Below are 20,634 nucleotides of genomic sequence, written 5' to 3'. Positions count from 1 at the left end.
TAAAATCCATATAATAGCAATCTTGTAGGGGGTTAAATCTGCCACTCTTAATGAGATATTTACTAATATTAACACCATAGATTGCTACTCTAATCAGAACTATCTCCATTCTACAGGACCAGGCAAGGGGATTTATAAACTGGCTTTTTACTTCTAAAGGGGAAGCCTCCTGGGAAAAAAAAAAAAAGTTGATGTTTGTTAGAGTTACCAGAGAAGAAGAGAGCAGTGTCATTTGATTGCTATGCTTCAAAATTTAGTATGATTGCTAATAAATGATAGTAAGACCCAGGGAGGAAGAGGAAGCCCTCCAGTCTGACTGGCTGATATCTGGGTACCTTAGTGAGCCAAGTGCCTGTGGACCAGGGGTTTTACTTTCAGAGACTCTGTTCAAAGTACCCCAGTTCTTACTAATTTTCTGTCTTTCCTTTCCTAGGAAGAAAACCTACACAGGGAAGTAACTGGGAAATCCTGGAACAATGCTATTCTTAGCCACTGAGGCTGGGAGACACTTAAGTGTTGCACAGGAAGTGTGTCAGGGGAACACAGGAATATCAAGCAGGAAAGATATGTTTCCTATCAAAAAGTCTTGGGTACTTCCTGGTTTGAGCAGCATGTTGAGTAGCACCCAGCTGCCCAGCAGAGAGACTCGCTCCCCACAGAGGAACTGCAAGGGCACAATCATTTGGCACCCCTCTGTTTGGAAATGAGAAAAAGCTCATGCACAAGGCCCTAGGTTCAATCCTCAGCATCACACACACACAAACACACACACACACACACACACAAAAAAAAGAAATGAGAAAAAGCCTCAACCCAAGCAGGACTCTAGGGAAGGAGAATCACAGAACCTGAGAAGATGCACCTTGGAATAGCATGGGGACTGTCTGGGGTTCCATCAAGTTATCAGAAAGAACCAGGAGATTCATACAAGAACTTCTAAGGCTTATAATATATGTTGGGGAAGTTGCATGTAGACCTTTTTACAAACTGGTATTTTGAACTGATTCTGGACGAGAAGGCAGATGACCATTCACAAAGATGAACATGTGGATTGAGATTTCTACTGTTCTTTTTAAATATCTGCTGCCCTTGTACTTTTAGTCCTGTCCAACTATGTTAGCTTTCTCTTTACAGAGGGAACAAAGAGCCATGGGTAGTCTCTTTTTCTCTTATACTTTTATTCTAGATTCTACAACTTCCCTCTACTTCTAGGGAGAAAATGGCCACACATCATCTCTATCTGATCAAAAACCAAAAGTTCACATTTCTATTATTGGACAATCTATCTAAAATTTTAGGGCACTCAGGAAATAGAAAAGAAAATATCTTCGTTTTGATGTATCCACAAAATAGTAGCAAAGCGAATTCAACAATACCTTAAAAAGACCAGTCACCATGATCAACTGGATTATCCCAGGGATGCAAGAATGACTCAATAGACATAAATCAATAAATATGCCACACCATATTAACAAAATGAAGAGCAAAACCAACACGATCCCTCCATAGATTCAGAAAAAGCACTTGACAAAAACCCAATATACATTCACCATAAAAAACCCTCTAAAATCATAAGTACATAAAGAATTACTTCAGTACAGCAAAGGCCCTATATAACAAGCCCACAGTTAACATCATGCTCAATGGTGAAAAATTGAAAGCTTTCCTGCCTAAAATCAGATACAAGACAAGGATGCCCCACTTGGATACAACATAGTCCTAGAAGTCCTTGGATACAATATAGTCGCTTTTGGTTTTTGAACAGATAGATACATGATACTTGGCCATTTTCTCCATAGAATTATAGGGAAGTTGTAGAATCCAGAATAAAACTACAAGAGAAAAGAGACTCTTTGTTCCTTCTGTAAAGAGAAAGCCACTTGCAAACAACATAATCCTAGAAGTCCTAACCAAAGCAATTAGATAAGAAAAAGAAATAAATGGCATCTGCATAGGAAGGGAAGAAGTGAAACTATCTCTGTTAATCTCACATACAGAAAACCCTGAAGACTTGACCAAAAACTTTTAGAACTAATAATAATTATAAAAATCAACACAAAAAATCTGTTAGCATTCCTATACACAAAAAATGAGATATCTATAAAATAAATTAAGAAAACAATCCCTTTTACAATAGCATTAAAAAATGGAAGTAAATCCAACCAGGTCTTAACAGAGCATGTGAGTGGCCACTCAGTCCAAGATGACATTTCTGGCTCCTTTACATTTAGCCGCAGCCACAGGGTAATGTGCTACAGAATGGAAAGTATGCAACTTTTGCATCACTAACATTAAAGGAAACTCTCTACCCCATTCCTTTTTTTTATTTTTCCTGTGGCCTGAAGTGTAAACACAGCCTTGGTGAACCAATTGTGACCAAACAGAGGGACGTGAAACACCAGATGAGCTATGTTCAAGTCATGGCGTCAAAGAAAGCTGGGTCCCAGACCTTCTCCTGATGCAGAGCTTGCCCACTCACCTGTGCTGACTGCCTGCTTCTGGACTGGAGCAGAAGACAGAAATAATCTTCGATCTTGCTTGAACTACTGTATTTTTGAGTCTTTATTATTACAGCATAGCTAAGACCCAAGCATTAAGCAAAGCTAAGTGCCTCCAGGGACCCACAAGTTCACGTGTGTCAATGAGCATCTAGAACTGGAGGACAAAGGCTCTATCTGAAGGGAGCCGTGGGAGCACGACTCTGCCCTGTCCCTGCCATGTGAGAGCGCAAGCTGAGGTTTCCACTCCTTCCACTTTAAATTATCAAGCACGAGCAAGTAAAATCTTCTGACTTTGTGAACAACTGACAACTGCCCCAAAAGTAAGAAGTAAAACAAAGCAAACCCTGCAGGTTAAACAAAATGCCTCCACATCAGATCAGGCCCCAAACTGCCAGTCTGCACTCTGACCTAGGCTGTGGAATGACACTAAATATAAAATGCACCACCATCTCAATAACATCTCTTTGAAAAGCAAAAAAAAAGAAACTTTACCACCTTGGCTGCTAGGTGTACCTGGATATCAGAAATGTAAAAACATGAAAAAAAAAAAAAGTGTCTTTGGGTTGGAAACAACTGATGTTCATAAGAGCGCAATCCTAAATATGAAAAGCATCTCAGTTGATGATTATGGTAACACACTATAATGAGCCAAAAATCCCTTAATCTCTTTCAAATCCGAAACAGGAAACAGCTGGACATCTCTTAGAGCCAATAGCTGCAACCCACACAGTAATTAGACAACTCAAATCTCCCACACTACTGGACTCTCGCACTCTCGCACATTGTGGCCACTGATACAATACAATGAATACCTTTTGCTTCATTTCAATGTTGTGTCGCCACTCAAAAAGATACCTAATTAAGCAAAATACAATTTCTTACTAGTACCATTTCTTAATGTATCATGCTTACTGGAACGTATTTTAATAATTTTTATACAGTATAATCCGAAACCACGTGTTTTTTACACTGTACCTTTTTCTGTGGGACAGAAGCAGCATGGTCCAGTCGTTCCCCACCGTTTGGTTGCATTAACCTCAGAATGTTGGTCGTATCAAACACGAAACTTAAAAAAGACCATTCTTTGAATTCACTTTTAAATGTTTATAGGCGGATGGGCTGTGAAGTGATCTGAAATCTGTAACATTTTTGTCATGGACTAAACTGCTCTTAGTTATTGTAATGTCATAAAAAATAGTTATGGTGACTGTGAAAAAAATAACTAGGCAAAATAAGTGGCAGGCATAGACATTTAGCTAATAATTTTAGATAAGAAGCAACTTCAATCAAACCATCACACTGTGACCCACTAGGACCAACTTAACTTCCTTCTGGATTGTGGAATTATGAGGAAGGTGTGCAGGACCAACCTCTTCCCTGGTAACTAGGAACACACAATGTTCCGTTCCTGGCTTTGCCTCCTGCTGCTCCTGCCATCAGTGATGCAGGACCTGGTCAGCATGCCCCAGAAGGCAGGGCTGGGAGGCAGGTAGGAAGCTCCCCAGGACGCCCAGCCTGTCCTGCAGGCTAACAGTGGGACATGATGTCCACAAGCCAGCTGACCAGTTAGTCAGGAGGGCATTTCCCCGACTGCACAGTCCTCAGAAGAGTCCAATGAGAATGTTCTAGAAGGGTGCCTTTCATTGCATCAATCAATCCCTGGTCCTGTTAGAAGTAGTTTCACTAACAATGTGTGATTTTAAGTGTCCTGAGTAAAGAACGTAAGAAGGTGTTTAAATTTGGTTCTAGTCCTTTTCATTATCTGTAGGGTTATGCCAGATGGTTCTCTAGTTTGTTTCTGATTGTGTTTCCTCCTCCTTTTATTTACCTCTTTGTAGATTCCAGTGCATTCATAGTAGTCCATGGAAGGGAGGCCAAGTCGAGGTTGGTCAAACTGTAAAACACACACCAAGGCAAACATATCACTCAGCAGATAGGAAACAGCTGGACAAAATACAAGCCTGCCTGTTGATGTGCGTGTAATACCAGTCGTCTGGCTGCTTATGAGGGTGAGGGTCAGAACTGAGTACAGGCCTCGTCAGGAGACAGCTTTCCCACTGCTCACAGTGTTAGATGCAGGGGGAGTTAGACAGTCTGGAGGACTGTCTGTGGGTATGTGAGGGAGACTGAAGAGTACTTGAACAGAAATTTTGCTGGGAAGGCTTCCTAAATGCAGAGCAGAAGGTATAGAGCCAAGGAGTTCCTGAATCATACACGCGCAGGTCTTCCCAGCCTCTGACACTCTGCACCCTCATTGGGAGACAGTTGTTCTGTTCCCACCCCTGGTTGGGACCCGCTTATACCCTTTAGGATTATTTGGCGAGCAGGTGGGGTGGGGGTGGAGACAATCTCGAGGGCAACTCTAGAATCTTTAGCTGGTGTGAATCTTGCAGAAGCTTCACCAGCTCCTCTACACAGAGGGACGGGTAAGACTCCTTCCGCCCTCCCCACAGCTGTTCTGCTCAGGACTGCAGCAGGCAGAGGGACAGCCAGCAGGCAGGAGGAGACCCAGTGTGGTTCCAGTGCATCTGCCCACTCCAGGAGTGCACGGAAGAGCAAGCTGGGCACATACCTGCCGACAGCGCCCTGTGCACCACGTGGTAAAATGGGTACTCAGGCACATCAGAGCCCTTATGGGTTCAAGTGAGAACCTCAGGAGGTGCACAGGGGTTCAGAGGCACATCAATCAGTACAAGAAAAACCCACCTCAAAGGAACGTTACAGAAATAGCCCAAAGGCACCTCCACATGAAGGGCCCTGCTCCTTCCCCTTTTAGGCAACTCCTAAAATGAATGGTATCCCTCTTAACAATCCAATAAAGCCATTTAAAAAGAATAGCATTTCGTTTACTTGAAAAAAAAAGTAAAGGTATTCTTCAGTGAGAACCAAAAGTGTGTTCACAATCTACATTGTTTTTGAAAGCAATGAGGCATTTTAGTTTCCAGACCTGCACTGTGTATGTAAACCAAAGCATGCTCTTTCCATGAAACCTACAAAGAAATAGGGGCTCTTCTCAGTGGGAGGAGCCTGGGGCCTCCTCTGTCATTTATTTTATGAAGGGAGAGGTATTTAAAACAGGTAGCAGAAGTGAGAGGTGAATGTTGGAAACATGGCATTAAAAAATACTTTCCAAATTCCAACTCCAGCTGTCAGCGACAGTGTAAATTTCTGACCCCGATGTAGAGGCAGTCAAAATGAAAACACATAGCATTTCTAAATACTAATAACAACAGTGCACCTGGAAGTTTTATTGAAATTTAAAGATAACTCTGGCTGTCTGCTACACAAACTTACATGAATTATATGGTGTGTGGAGTTCTTATCATCAGTGCCAATAAAAAAATTAATGAGGACTTTTTTCCCATATTTAGAATTCAATTGTGCAATAGATTTCTCAGCTGTCCAAGATGCACCTAAAGCAGTGAAAAGAGAAACATATCTTTAGATGCTTTAGTTCATTAATGACATCATAATAGATTTCATGTGGAAATTATTTGTTTAAAGAAAGAAGGAAAATGGCCTTACCGTATGTTTGTTCCCAGTTTTCTGTTGCTACGGGCCACCCATAAATATCTGGTAACAGTTTGAGCAGAGGCTGCCCGCCTCTCCTATCAATAGCAGCTTTTGAAAACAATGAAAATGAATTCAATGTGAAGTCTATGCATATTTCGGCACCAATAATTGCACACTCTTAATGAAATCAAAAGGAAGGGCACTTACTCTCATTGATACAAGACCTGTACAATGTTTTGGCTTTCTGCACTGCAACTATATCTTCAGTTTTGGGCTCCTGGAGGACATCTGAAACAGGGCATGTGATAAAATGCATCAATATAATTGCTCATTTGCAGGTGTAATCCATGTTTTAAACACTGGTTTAGTAAGAAAACTCGATGTCCTCTCTCCCCATCCCAAACCCTATGGGAAAAACCAAACACCTGGGTCATTGTCCTTAGCACAGAACTGGGGGTTAGTTCCATGATTCAAGTCTTTTAAAAGGAAACCAAAATAACAGCACAGGGGAATTTAGAATGTAATGTGGATAGTCCTTTGGAAGGCTGGAATATAATGATCTTTGTGTGATTATACTTTCACTGTTCCAAATCAATCAGATGAATTGTTCTACTTCTTTAGATATTAAAAAACAGCAATTGTTTTTTCTACAAAGTCACTTCCAGAAAAGGAGAGAAAAGAGGCTAGAGATAGTAGGAAGTAGCCTCAACTTCTCAGGGGAGACAAAGCTTAGTAATGTCCTATAGCAACTTTAACACAGAGCTAGGGTTCGGGAGGCTATGGAAGGTTTTCAGTCGCAATCCCTTAATTGTTTTTCCTTTGGTAAAATGGCATCCAGGTACCATTTCTAGGGTTGAAGGAGTTTTATCATGAGCTTACCTACAAATGAAAGCAGAACACTAAGAGATGCCAAAACATCCATTCCAGTGTGGGCAGCCTGCACCGTGGCTCAGGGGTGGCCCAGGAGCCTGGAGGAATTACCAACTCGGATGTTTTGTGACGCTAAGAGCTTTATCTTAAAAAACAGACACCTGAAGAGCGATTCCTTGATGTACCAGCACAGTGGCCACTAACCTTTGAGAATAACTTCCAGCTCATCTCTTAAAATGTCAAAGTTGCTGTACCGGGAACTGGTCTCAGGAATGACGTTGCGCTTCAACCAGCCACCACAGGCGTATTTGAAAAAGTCTGTACAAGGCTCAGCTGTGGCATCCATGTTCTGGATCAGTCGAGCAGCTGCAAGACCAGGGAAAGGGCGAGAGAGGAGGGGTGTGGATGAGGAAGAACGTGACACCTGGCTCCTTCTATGATCCCATTAATGGGACTGCTGCTCCTCTTCCACAACTGTCACCTCTGGTGGCTTGGTGAAGGCCCCCTAATCACAGTCCTCTTTCCCTTGACTATAGTTGGCTTGTTTTATTCTTGAGCCGACTGGGTCTTCCCACCCTGAGTCTCCCAACACCCTTCCCCCAAATAACTGAATTTCTTGCTAGTTGCTATTTGTGAAGAATAAAGAACACAAGTTGTCTCTGCTGTGACTCTCTGGGCCTGGAGATGACACAATCCCATTCCGTGCTGCAATAATGTTCAGTGACCTGCTCTGCAAGGTGCTGTGACTGCTGAAATGTCTCTGAGACTCTACAGGACCTAGGGTGGCTCCTGGATTTTTATCATTTTAGTGAGGCTCTGAAGCCAGTTATTACTCTTTGGATCTTGTTTACGAAATTTTTGCAATTCAAATGTGCATCCGCTTTGCCTATGTTTATGTAGAGCCTGTCACATGAAATTGGCTGTGAGCTTGTTAGCTTTTCTCGTGTCCACTCTTTTATCTCTGGGAACTTTGATGAAAATGCAAATCCCCCAACATGGAGCCTCCATGGTGTGCAAGACACTGACTGCTACGTGTGGCTGTGGGTGGACAGATGTGAGAAATTCGAAGCACTGTCACCAAAGACGAGAATGTGGCCCCGTGCCTGAGATGCCTCCTCCTCGAGGAGAGGACACCCTCCTACGGCCCCCCTCACTTTCTTTCCCATAATAAGTTGAACTGTTTTGCAATGAAAACAAAAGAGCAATTGAGAATTCATGGGTATCAAGAGAATATAAGCTCTCAAATGAGCTTTTGAAAGTACTTTGCTTTCTGAATCAATTAATTAATTAAAAACTTCAAACAACTGCTGAGCCGTGTGGATTTTTCAACTTGGTTGGCAAATCTGTTTTCCAGCTGAGCCACAAACCCCGACTTCTAACCTCCCTTTAGACCCATCCGCTTGTTGACCTCAGGCTCCGGCTACTGAACACCAGGCCCAGGCTGTCCCCAAGCCAGCCTCTCCCACTATGATGCTTCGGTGGGCAGCATGATTGTTATCACAGCTTCTCCGTATGAAATTCTGGGTAAAATGCCCTTGAATTGTTCCTAATTTTTTAGCTCTTTCCTGTATCTCCCCTTCTGTGATCAAGGTCAACCTAGTTTACATCTTCACTCCTTTTTGACTAAAAGTCACCTAACTCTTCATTTTGACAGTCCTGGAGGCCCCCTCCTATCACTTATACATCCCGGTTGTCTTTCGTATATTACCAAAGGACCCTTCTGCACTGGCCCCAACCTCACTCAAAATGTCAACAGCTTGTCATTTCCCAGGTTAAACTGCAAGCTCTCTAACTTGACCTCCAAACCTTTACCAGGAAGATCACCTTTCCTTTTTCCCTCTCAGCACTTCTACTCAAACTCTGTGCTCAGCGATGAGCCTGCGCAGTGTGCCACCAACTCTCCTGTGTGTCCCCAACCCTGCGCCTTTGCTTTCATCCCCTCACCCACATCTTCAACCTCTCTCCCGTTCTCTCCAAATTCCACCCAGCATTCCAGGTCCACCTCATGGCCCGACTCCTCCCGAAGCTTCCATGACTCTGCCTACAAGAAACACCCACCCCCCATCCCCACTCCTCCACCTTTCACGCTTAGATGAGGTCACTTTTCCAATGTGGACACCTGCTCTGTCTCCCAGCCATTCTGGGGATGCCACCAGTCTCTTTGTACACCTGTCCCCTAGCACTCAGGCAATAGGGAAGGATTATGTTCATATGCAACCACCCCCAGAGCCCTCCTCTCCCTCTCCACGTCCCCTCGCCTCTTCCCAGGTCAGGTCAGGTCTTGCTCATGGTCTGCAGACTCCCTCCCATCCCCACCCTGCATATTCACTCCCAGGTTCTACCTGCGCCTTTCACCCAGGCTGTGGCCCTGGCCTCTTCCACCCAGCACACCGCACCCACAGGCTGGTTGACGTTCTTAGAACAGGGGGGGGCAGCCTGTCTCTTCCACTCCGTGGCTTTCAGTGCAGACCTTTTACCTTCACAATGAAATCCAGATTCCATGCATATCCAAACCCTGGTAGGCCTAAGGAAGCTTCTCTGAGCTTCCTCACGTGAGCTGTCTGTCCCAATTAAATGAATGTATTCAACTTCTGCCAAGAAACACCTTATCATTTTTTGCTTCTGTAACTTTGACCCTGTTGCCTGAGGCCCACCCCTGCTGATACCTCTTTTTATATTTCTTCACCTTTTGAAATTTTAGGCACCTTCAGGTCAAATCATTCCGCTCCACGAAAGACCTCCCTTACCCACCCCTCTCGGCTGGCACCAGTCTCAGGTTTGGGTGCCAATTCCTCATCTCCTCCGTAGACACATCCCTGGCTCTCTCACCCACCCTGACACTGGGCTCAACCAAGATCTGGCCAGGAAAACTCTCAGGCAAAAGTTAGGAAATGGATCTGAAAAAGGCAGAGAGAAAAAGAATTCCCTGAGACTGAAGAAAATAAAGATACGGAAGATGGAGAAAGAGGAACCTAAGGCCCTGAATCCAGAGGACCTCCATGTACAGGAGAAACCAGAAAACCAAGCCTAAAAGGTCAGCTAACTGAGGGTCTTGGAAGAATGCACCTCAGCAACTTTATACTGCCCCTCTTTTAAAAAAATTAATTGAATGCTGCAAAGGCCACAGCCATTTGGGGAGAACTTCTGTTTCCTTCCCCTCTCTAGGGAAATGGATGGCTTTATGTTATAACATCATGGAGCTGATTACTCCCAGGAGAGCAGAGAGCAGGCAGGACAACGAGGACAGTGACCAGTAGATCCCGCTGGTGTCTGGAAACACATCAGCCTTTCCAGCTGGGCAGGGGCTACAGCCCCATGCTCAGGTTCAAAGTCACTGTCCCCTCAACTCTGTACCTTCTGCCCCTCCCACAAGGAAAAGGGACAGGCCTCTTCTCTTGCGTCAAGAGTCCCTCCCAGGTTTCCTAGTGCAGTTAAACTCTTTGCACATGTGTGTGCGACATGCCCGAGAGGCCTCCTCCAGACAGTGTGCTTGGGACAGGCAGAGACCAGGGATGAGGGTTCAGTGATCCCCTCTGAGCAGAGCACATCTGAACATGGGTGCTCCTGTCACTTCAAAGTCAGCCCCATTCTGATGGGTATTTTGGGGCCCTGGGCCAAAGCAGGTCACAGGCTAGCACTTTCAAGCTAGGGCTTTGATCGTGCTTCCTTTAATCTCTTATCACGGGCTGGATTCTCGTTTTGCACCTTACACTCCGGACCTCCTCTGTGCTGACTTTTCTTTGAAGTCAGCGGTAGACACACTCGTGGGTAGAAGGGCCGTAGGAAACAGACGGCACAACTGTCAAACTGGTCGTAATTGTTTTTGTGTTTCGCACTTTGTTTTGAATTCCTCAGCCTCTCCACACAGCCACACCTGGGCTCTTCAGATGTTTCCTTATCTGTGGGTTTCTAACTTCTGGGTAAACAAATGTGGTTTCAAACCAAACAGAGTCATGCAGCTTAATGAGTAAATGTAAAAAAATGACATCTCAAGGCAAACACATTGACGGAGAGCACTGTGGGGCAGGTAAAGTGAAAGTAAGCTATAACTTTTAAAACCCTATATGAAAGCACCAAAGGCTAGAAGGATACAGACCAAGGTATTTACAGCGGTTATATCTAGGTGGTAGGATTATGGGTGGGTTTAATTTGTATTATTGCTTATCTTTATTTTCCAATTTGAATTAGATGAACGCGCATTGCTTTTGCAACAAAGGAAAAGAAAGTTTATTTTTAATTTAAGAAAACAGTCCCATAAAGACAAGCAAACTAATCTCCTATTAATAATGTGCTTATTTCCTACAAATGACAATTCTGAATGTTCCAGGCTGATAACAAATGACACGCCATTTTTTTTAAACTAATCTTCTTGTAACATTCTCCCAACTTATTTGACTATAAGAATTTAAAACAAGCTCGGCCTCTGTCTGGGAAGTTATTAATTACTGGAGTCCTTAACGGAGGGAATGTGTGTGTGCATTCAGAGATGCTGAGTAAACTGTAAAAATGTTCATGTGCTTAAGTCAGACAGGCCTCTTGTGAATCCCAGGGCTCCACCACTTCTGAGTTACACAAGTGACGTAATTTTCTCAGGACCAAGCAGCTAGTAAGTGATGGAACCCAGGGCCTGCATTGGGTGTGTGGCACTAAGCCCAGGTCTCCCCTCGGCACCAGACATACAAGGACGAGCCTGCCGGGGTCTCTTCACTCCTTTCCCATCACTGGACTCCCCAGACCTATTCTTTACTTCCTCTCCTCTGGGTCACTCAGAAGCCCTGGCTTCCCTCCTTCCTTTATGTCCTCTCAACACCAGCAACTCACGCTGGGACAGAGGCAGAAGAAAGCATCAGGGCTTGGTGGCCAGTGGGGTGAGCAGACAGGGAAGTAGCAGGGGGGTCACTGCTAGGCACATCAAAGAACACTCCTTCGGGAGGTGGCACCAGCAGCGCCCCTGCCTGACCTGTCCTGATGGCACATGGGACAAAGCAGAGTGCAAAAACCTCAGGAAGGCACTTTGGGCAGTGCTTTTCAGTCCTGGCTCGACACGTGTGCCAACGGAAAAGTCTTTAAAATACACAGACACACAGGATCCCTCCCGATGGGTTCAGTGGGAGTCTTGGAGGTGATCCAGGCATTCTGTCAAGGTCTCCTAAGTGGCTCTAATATGCAGCCAGGGAGCCACTAGATTAGACAACAGAGAAACACGGACTTGAGGATCCAATACTAGAAAAGTGAAGATGGTCCCACACTGAAGAGGATCAGAAATATCTCCACCTGCACATGCAAGTGGTCTCAGCAGGGAAAAGCCTCCCTCCCATCTTTCATGAACTTGAGTCTTGAGCAGGGTTCTTGAACCCCTATGCCACACCCTCCCAAGAACCATAAGGACCAACAGCCCTGTGTTTGGGGAGATTAAAGTACCACACCACTTTGTGTTCAGAATCACTTCTCTCCTCTGATGGCAAAGAGACATTCTTGTTGACATCTCAGGAGGTTCCTTGGCCTCTCAGAAGAAATCCGTGGCACTCCATTCCTCCAGGCTGCCACACCTGCTTAGATATGGTGTGGGGACTCTGGAAGCCTGCCACATGCTCACCTCAAGAAGAAACAGGACCAGGGTGCAGTTCAGGGATAGAGTCCTTGTCTGGCATGCTCGAGGCCCTGGGTTCCTTACTGGCACCACAGGGAAAAGGGCAATCCTTGGCCTGCCTTTGAATGCCAATGGCCCCAAGCCAAAAGGTCCCCTTTCCTTGAATAACCTGCTTTTCAACAGTACCAATAGTTTGCCAACAGAAAATGGGATTTGGGCACTGCATACAACAACTATTTCAATGTTTATACACAAACATTTCCTGGAGACCAGTTTTCTGGTCGTGTGTGTGTTGTGTGTTGTGTGCATTTTAAAAGAAAGTTCTGCATCTGTCAGGTGCTTCTGGGGAAATGTGGTTTACACAGGGGAAACCTGAAATCAGTGACTGCCACAGCAGCAAACAAATGCTTGATCCCAGGGCGGCAGAGGGCTCTGTATTGTGGTGCTTTTTTTTATGACGTTTGTCTTTTAAATTTGATCCTCACTTCGGAGGTCATCGATGGCTTTCCATAGAAATGAGTTCACAGGACTTACAAAACAAACATGGGCAATTGTTCACGAGAATTTTGTTCTGTAGAATCATTAACAATGAAATCATTGAGAACTGAACCATGGAATGCTGGGGAAAGGCAAATTAGGTGCCCGTCAGCCTCTGGTCACCACGCTGATTAATACGTAAGCTTTTTTATGTGCTTCTGTTTAAAGGTTCCTCATTTTATGTATGTTGTTGATTCACTAACATCAAACTCACGTCAGAGCACCTGACGTGCTGAATGAGGCTTCGGTAACACGTGGATTTTCTCTGTGGGGAACTTCATGGGTTTTTGAGGAGCGCTTCAACCTCATGTGGACCATTCTGAACAGTGAATTCCAAAACGTCTCCAATCGCCACACGTCTGCGTATGACCGTGGATGAGCCTGGGCTGTTGCTTCTTGGGTTACAGACAGATTTTAGTGAGGGAGTAAATTAGCCAACTTGGAACTCACACATGATGAGGACGTGTCCCTTTCTTCTTGGAGACAAACATAGAAAATGGTCAACAGCATTGAGTGGGAGTTGGATGCATGCCATACCTTCCCTAATCGCTGTATTTTAACCTCGTTGTCATCATGTATTAGACACACTTTTCACACGTTAGGAATCTATTTACAGCCCATGAACCAAATACACGCCTCTGTCACCATGGTGAAGTGTCTTAGGGGACCATCTCCTTCTGTGTTAAAGGAAGGTTTAGGAGGTTTAGGGAGCTGGGCATGAGCAAAAGTGCCTTCAGCTTGTTCTATCCAAATTGATCCAAGACCTGGCTCCCTGACCCCAAACACATGACATTTTAATTTCATTACCTTATAATAATTACAACCAGCTTGATTTATGAATATTCCAGAAGATTCCAGAAATGCTGGCCATCCTGCAAAAGTGTTCTCTGATGAGCATCTCAGAACTCTCAGAAACCAACCTTTCCTCTTAAATATGTGCTTTATTAATGGACACCAAGCTTGGCCACTCTTGACAACTTACAAGTCTCCTTTGACAACATTCTGCAAGTGCTGCTGACCTCCTCCTGTTGCCCTCCTCCTCCCATCATTCCACCAAAATTAAGGCCAAGAGAGAACCCAAAGAACTTGTGATGTACACAACAGGCACCAAGGACTCCATGTGAAAGCCAGCAATGGGGATCGAGAATCTGAGGGACCATTTCTGGAGAGAAAATGAAGGGAAATTAGGCAGTGTGTGGACTCTAGGACTAGTGAAGACCAGAGGGCCTTCACGACAAGGATTCTTTATGGATTCTTCCACAACCCACTCTTAATTCAAACTCCTCCATCAACCACAGATCAGGTTCAGGGTAAACCGAGGCCATCATAAACTTGCTGAACTGGTCAGCACCAAGAGAAGCCTTCATATACAACCATTCAGAAACCGCCCGTAGGCCTGGGAGAAGTCTCCAAGCACATAAAGTTTACTCTGTACAGCTGTGCCCTCAAATAGGGAGACCAATTTTTGGTGTTCTGGCTTGAAGAGCAATTGGTTTATAACTGTACTTAATATCCAGAAGCTTCTGGATTTACAGTAGGGTTGCATCCTGGTAAACCCATTGGAAGCTGAAATTATCATCAGTCACAAATGACCTAATATGCCCAGCCTACAGAATACCACAGTCCAGTCACACAGGACACCATACAGCACTGGTGTGTCATGGAACACTGGGAGCTCTGGCTGGCTGCCACACCCAGCATCTCAAGGGTGTTGCCTGCAAAAAGATCAAGATCCAAACTTCCAAGTATGGTTTTTAATGAATGCTTATTGCTTTTTCAGCATCCAAAAGTCAAAAAGATCATAAGTTGAGCTATTGTAAGTAGGGACCATCAGTACACACGTGAGGAGTTACTGTCAACATACAATGCAATACAGAAGCACAGGCACAGCCTGGAACCGTGAACCTGGAATCCATCTGCTATCAGATTTGCAAATAGAATATGAACAGCAGGATTTCCCTTGGGTTTAGACAAAGATGCCTGAATGTATAAATAATAATAATAGAAGTCAATGTGTATCAAGCTTTTACCAAGTGTTCACACCATGCTGGGCATGTTGTAAATACTTCAATATTCATTTCCATCTAACCCTGTATGGTAAATGCATTTCGATGACTAGTTTTGCGATCTAGAAGCCAATGATCGATCTGTCTGCAAGGTCACACAGTGGGTCACTGCAGAGCTGGGGTTTGAATCAAGTAGCCTTGAGGCCAGAGGCTAGTCTCCAACTACCATGCCAAATTGCTGCTTTAGTTCTAATCACTGCTTTTCTTTAAAACTGTTCCATAGGATAGGAGCCATTACCCCAACTTAAAGGAAATCTAAGCACAGGATGGTGCTAGCCCCAGGTCATCCATATGCATTTAACTGAACCTCATTCTAATCCAAAGCCAACATCTTTTCCAGTGTCCCTTTGCTGTAGCTTCAAACAACAAAGGAAACTTGGAAACTCTTCTAAGAGAGAGGGAGGGAGGATCCGGAATTAAGTCATACAGCAACCACTGTTTTTCTTGACACCCAATTAAGATTTTAATTGCCCCATAACCTGCATATAGCTATATGAATTTTTTTTTCACCTCATTTGGCCCTGGATTTTAGAACTCTCAAGTCTAATGGACCCACAATAATAATCTTAGTCATCTCTCCCCAACTCAGTGGAATCCTTCAGGCTTATCTCATAGCCCATTTCAATGAATGGCTCACAGCCAAGAGAAGACTGGCAATAATTTGTCAGCAGGGACTCCTCCAAAATTCACAACCAAAACATATTCTGCTAATACATGAAGCCCTGGAACAGAGTTACAGTTAAATCAAAGTTGATTTAAGTTGGAAAATAATTTTTATTTTTCAAGTCCAATCTGCAGTTTGAATCCTAAAAGGTTTGCTGACAAAAAACTATTAACAGAATATATGGTAAATACAATATATCACTTAAAATAAATGATTGGCTGAGGATATGTCTCAGTGGTTGAGTGCTCCTGAGTGCAACCCCTGGTACCAAAAAAATTAAAATAAAATAATTGGGCTTGCTGTTGATTATAATGTTCATGAATAATAATGTTCTTTTTTAAAAAAAACTAAAGTTACAGAAGGTTGTTGGGAAAAGTATAAACGGCAGCCATACCCCAGAGAAAAACCCCAACATGGCGCCTAAGGACTTCTTCTTCCTACCTTCTTCTTTTCTGCAGTGGCGCGAAAAGTTCCCGCCCATGTGAACTCTCCCGCCAGCGCCAATTTCAAATCTCGCTGGCGGGGAACCTTAGCCCCAATGAGAACTAATTCCTGGGCTCCGGAGCTGATATCTGAAAGAACTTGCCAATAAATGGGTTGCCTGCCATTTATCTAAGCCCTACCATCTCCCCCTTAGTTCTATATAAGCACACAGCTTTTTGCAATAAAATTGGAATTCTCCCGGCGAAGTGTCTTTGCGTGGGGAATTCTTTCAAAGGTCATGAGGAGGCTCCCCTGTTCACTTAATGACCCTCTTGGGGTGGATCCCAAGCTCCTTGGACACTGGCAGATGTCTCTGAAGAGGAAGTGATGAGATTATATGCCCTCGTAGCTCCTGTTTTGACAGGTTGGTTTGGACCACGTTGTTGGTCAAGAGTGATTAGCAGACTTCAATAATATGCGATGTCTGAGGGTAACTCAGAGCATTCTGCTTGTGCTTAGGCTGTGGTCAGGGACACAAGCTAGGCTCACGGTGCTTCTAGAATGCTCCTCAAGTGAAGCCAGATGAGCACTGTTAAATTTGGAACCCGTTAATAAGCCACATGATGGTGACACAAGATGGTATTTGGCTCCACCTTTTTATATTTCTTACTGAGTAAATAGCTTTTTTCCATCACAGAAGACCCAGAGGATTATGTTAAATCATTGCCTTTTCCAAAAGACTCTCTCCTTGCCAAGCATGAAAAGACTGGACTTTTCATTTTGTCTCCACCAGTATTTTTGAGTACCTCTAATACCCGACACTATTTGGAGCTGAATAAACAGAAATACCCTTGCGCTCCCAGAGCTTGTAGTTCTAATCATGACCATTTCCTTGACAGCACACGTGAAGCCTGTGATGTGACAGGACCTTGCTCTTCAGGGCTCTCGTCAGGCTCGGTCTCATTTTCCATTCCCAAGCTTACCCAGCGCTCAACTGAGGAGGAGGAAGCCCCACTCTCTACACAAACAAAAGGGGAGCGGTCACCTGCACAAATGAGTTGGACGTTTGTGGATGCAGGCTGACCAGGGTTTGCATTGCTGTTTTTTGAATGGAGCAACCAGAGACAGAGGAGTCTTACAGGATGATGGTCACTGAAAACAGCAACACTTGGCTAAACAAAGGTGTCCAAGAGAACACAGGGCTCCCTCGAGGAGAAGCAGAGATGAGAACCAGAGTTGGAAAAGAATAACCAGACCAGCAGAGACTCAAGTCTCAGGGAGCCCACGATTCTTACCCAGGGAAGAAATGAACAAGTAGCTAACTCTCCCTGAAACAGGAAAACAGTGTGAAAAGAGAAACACGGAGAAACGGTTGCCTCAGTAACCTAGTTCTAGCTTAAGAGGGTAGATTAGGAAGGTGAATTGGACAACAGAGAACCACACAGACTTTCCTGCTTGCAAAGGAGCCAGATGTGACAGAAAGTGGCTAAACTAGGAGCCTGGACAGAGAAATGGGGAGCTGATAAATGGGATTTACACAAGCAAGGTAAAGCCAGACTGAAAACATATTTTTTGCTGCTCTATTTGTGTATTACTGACAAACCACCTTGCATAGGCAAGGTGACTTCAAGATCAGGAACCTGTTCAGTCAGGTTTATTAATGACTTACTATGTGCCCTGTGCCCTGCTGATGGCTGGAAATGGAGCAGTGAATAAGACAGAAACAGTGACCCTCACAGCTCTAGGCACACACGAGACACAGGGCAATTACCAACAGGGAGTCAGGGCTACAGGTGAAGGGTGAGGCGCTCTGGGCGGAGGAGGCATTCCTAGTCAGAGGCAGTGGGGACAGATGAACACTTCATTCCTTCAGTCCCCAGTGAAGATCTGATACAGAAACCGAGCTGAGTTCTAGGCAGAAAAGGCAGGCCATGACCCTGAGAAAGGAAGGGACTAAAGCAAGACTCTGTGGCTCTGCGGAAGGGGAGCAGTGGGCCGGCCTCGACCACAGGCAAAGGGCTCAGAATCCCAAGAGCCATGCCTGTCCAGGACTGGGGTGCTGAGGCTGGCCTTCATGGCCCTGTCCAGAGAAGAGGAGGAATCTGACCCTGGGAAGGAGACACGCTCTTGCTGAGGCTATGGGAGTAGCCAGCAACCCTGGGATCCTGTCAGTGGGCATAAGGTGGAAGCAGCTTTCCTTCCCGTCTCCATGGCTCATCCTGGAGGTCATCTGTGTCACACACCTGGTCAGGTCAAATTATGCTGTCATAAGCCCGAGCTGGGGCAAGTTCTTTCCATGAATCCAGACAGGGTTCTGGGGACCGCAATTGGCAGGCTGCTGGCTAACCTTCCTGTAAGGCTCCCACATCACGGTTGACAGGTTCTAGCACGTAGTTAGGGGAAGGGATGGAGCCTCAGACCACCAACCACAGAATGGGCTATCAGATCAGAGTGGGACACAGTTCTGAGAAGGAACTCAACATGTACTTCCAGGCAACACACAGAATGTAAGAGCAATGGTAACTGTAAAGTAGACCCCTGCCCCGGGCACGGACTCATGTCCCAACAGCAGGCCCAACAACTCGCTCAGAATGGACACTCCGAAAGCATCACTCATTCTCAATTAAGCCTTCTCATAGCAATTATCACCACCAGCCATTTATAAACTAAAACCCACATGCATCAGAATCTCAGAAAGTGTTGCTTTCCCTGTTACTATCCTCCAGTGAAAAAATGACTTATGTTCACTTAAATTCAGATACACAGCATCTGAAAATCTTTGAACTTTTCACACTAGATTAGATTTTCTTTTGTTAAATAGTCAAAAAAGAATTGATTCCTCCCTCCTCTAAGTTTTTAAAAGCCAATCCATGTGGCGGCAGGTAATTGAGGACAAGCCCGACCCGGGGTTTGGGCACCTGCATGTGCAACTAGATGAGCTGACCTCCTCAGAAGTGGAGGAGGTGAAAGGTCACTCCTTCACACAGCTGGACTCACGTGGACGGAGTGACCACAGCAGAGAGATGGAGTCCTACTGTGGACAGACAATGAGAGGTCAGCAATGGAGGAAGCGATGGAAAGAAGCTGGAGGTGGGAGCAGCGGGCAGCTGAGAGAGGGTGCTGTTGCCAACAGAGGTGAGTGCAGACCCAGCCCACTTCAGCCCTGGCCTCTGGCAAAGGTTGTGAGGGGACAGCTGAGCTAGAGTGAGGCCCAGAAGACAGGAAAGAAAAGCAGAAACTCAGGCTTGCTCCAGAATGGGGAACGGGCCAGGAGAACCTGAAAGACCAGGCAGAAATCTGACCACCAGAGACGGGTGCAGGCCAATGGCCAGGCCCAGGGCTGCCTGAGGTAGGCCGGGCCTGCCCTTGGGTCACAGGTGGAACTTGACCCCCCTGCTTCTTCTTGCTGACATCATGTTATCACCACAGCTGAGATGCACCAGGCAGAGGCCACTGTCCTTCCACCATTCACGTTGGCAAAGGTACGAGTTAGTTCAAGGTGACCTTCAGGGTTTCGTCGATGTCCTTCCTTTTCAGCATGTTGTCAAACCCTTTCTGTGTGCGATGTTGGGTATGGCATTTCAAGGAATGCAGCCGATTGCTCGGTGTCTACTGCCCTCTTCACGTGATTCACTCAAACAGGATTAAAACAATTTTTCTATCACGAATACCATTACTACTGTTTTGCTTTCTGGCCTCTAAGTTAGTGAAATCATTAACCGCTACATTCGTGTGTTTTGAGGGTAATGAATTAATGTTAGCTTCCAACTGGCAGAGGTATCAGAAACACCCCAATTTCATCCAGTTAATTTCATTATACCAGAAAATTAAGTCGGAGAATTTAACAAAAGCTTTTTTTGTGTGTTTTGTTCTTTGAAAAGTATTTGTAAGGACCTGCTTGATCGTCTAGTAAGTACGTCTTATTATAAGTCTTAAGCAGTTGAGAATGCTTTAAGAATTTCTTTGAAGTTCAGGAAAGCTTTGATTAACAACAACAAAAAAAAGAATTTAAAAAAGATATAGCCTTATTCACCATTTTATATGTGGTTTGCTTGTTCCTACTTAAGCATCAGGCACAGAGATAGAGACTCGCTGCAAGCTCCTGGTCACCTGACTGACTGACTTCGGTCTGGCTTCCCAGGGTAGCGTCCAGTGGGCAGGGCCCTCTGGACTGGACACTTAAAAACAGAAGACAATCTGACTTCTGAAATGTGACAGTTCTGTTTTGTTTGTTTAAATTTGGGGAAGATCACATCTTTGAGAAATGTTTAAACAAAACATTTTAAGAAAAGAACTCATTGATTCATTTTGGGTTTTTAATTAGGAAAGACAAATACAGATAAATTCATTATTAATTCCGGTTCTGTCACATTATTAATTCCAGTCCTGCAACAATACGGCAGACAGCTGGCACACATGAACAGAAAACCCTCACCCGTGGGAACGCACCTCCAGATCAGGAGGCATATC

At 44.7% G+C, this 20,634-nt stretch overlaps 1 protein-coding gene across 4 annotated transcripts in view; it reads right to left on the bottom strand.

Annotated features, from left to right (window-relative positions):
• Window positions 1-20,634, bottom strand: part of Mme (membrane metalloendopeptidase) — a 123,008-nt gene that overhangs the window by 41,953 nt on the left and 60,421 nt on the right. For all 4 annotated transcript variants that reach the window (XM_046431378.2, XM_046431377.2, XM_058574956.1 and 1 more), the window contains exons 4-8: window positions 7,089-7,250; window positions 6,222-6,302; window positions 6,027-6,122; window positions 5,796-5,914; window positions 4,330-4,395 (exon numbers count right to left, since the gene is read on the bottom strand). In XM_046431378.2, the coding sequence (XP_046287334.1) occupies window positions 4,330-4,395; window positions 5,796-5,914; window positions 6,027-6,122; window positions 6,222-6,302; window positions 7,089-7,250 (524 nt within the window). The remainder of the gene's footprint in view (window positions 1-4,329; window positions 4,396-5,795; window positions 5,915-6,026; window positions 6,123-6,221; window positions 6,303-7,088; window positions 7,251-20,634) is intronic.

The sequence above is a fragment of the Marmota monax genome, unplaced genomic scaffold, assembly GCF_021218885.2.
Source record: "Marmota monax isolate L192 unplaced genomic scaffold, Marmota_monax_Labrador192_F-V1.1 WCK01_AAM20220418_F8-fsc00022, whole genome shotgun sequence".
Lineage (NCBI taxonomy): Eukaryota > Metazoa > Chordata > Mammalia > Rodentia > Sciuridae > Marmota > Marmota monax.
The sequence above is the reverse complement of the archived record's forward strand: the minus strand, read 5'-3'. Positions and strand labels throughout refer to the sequence as shown.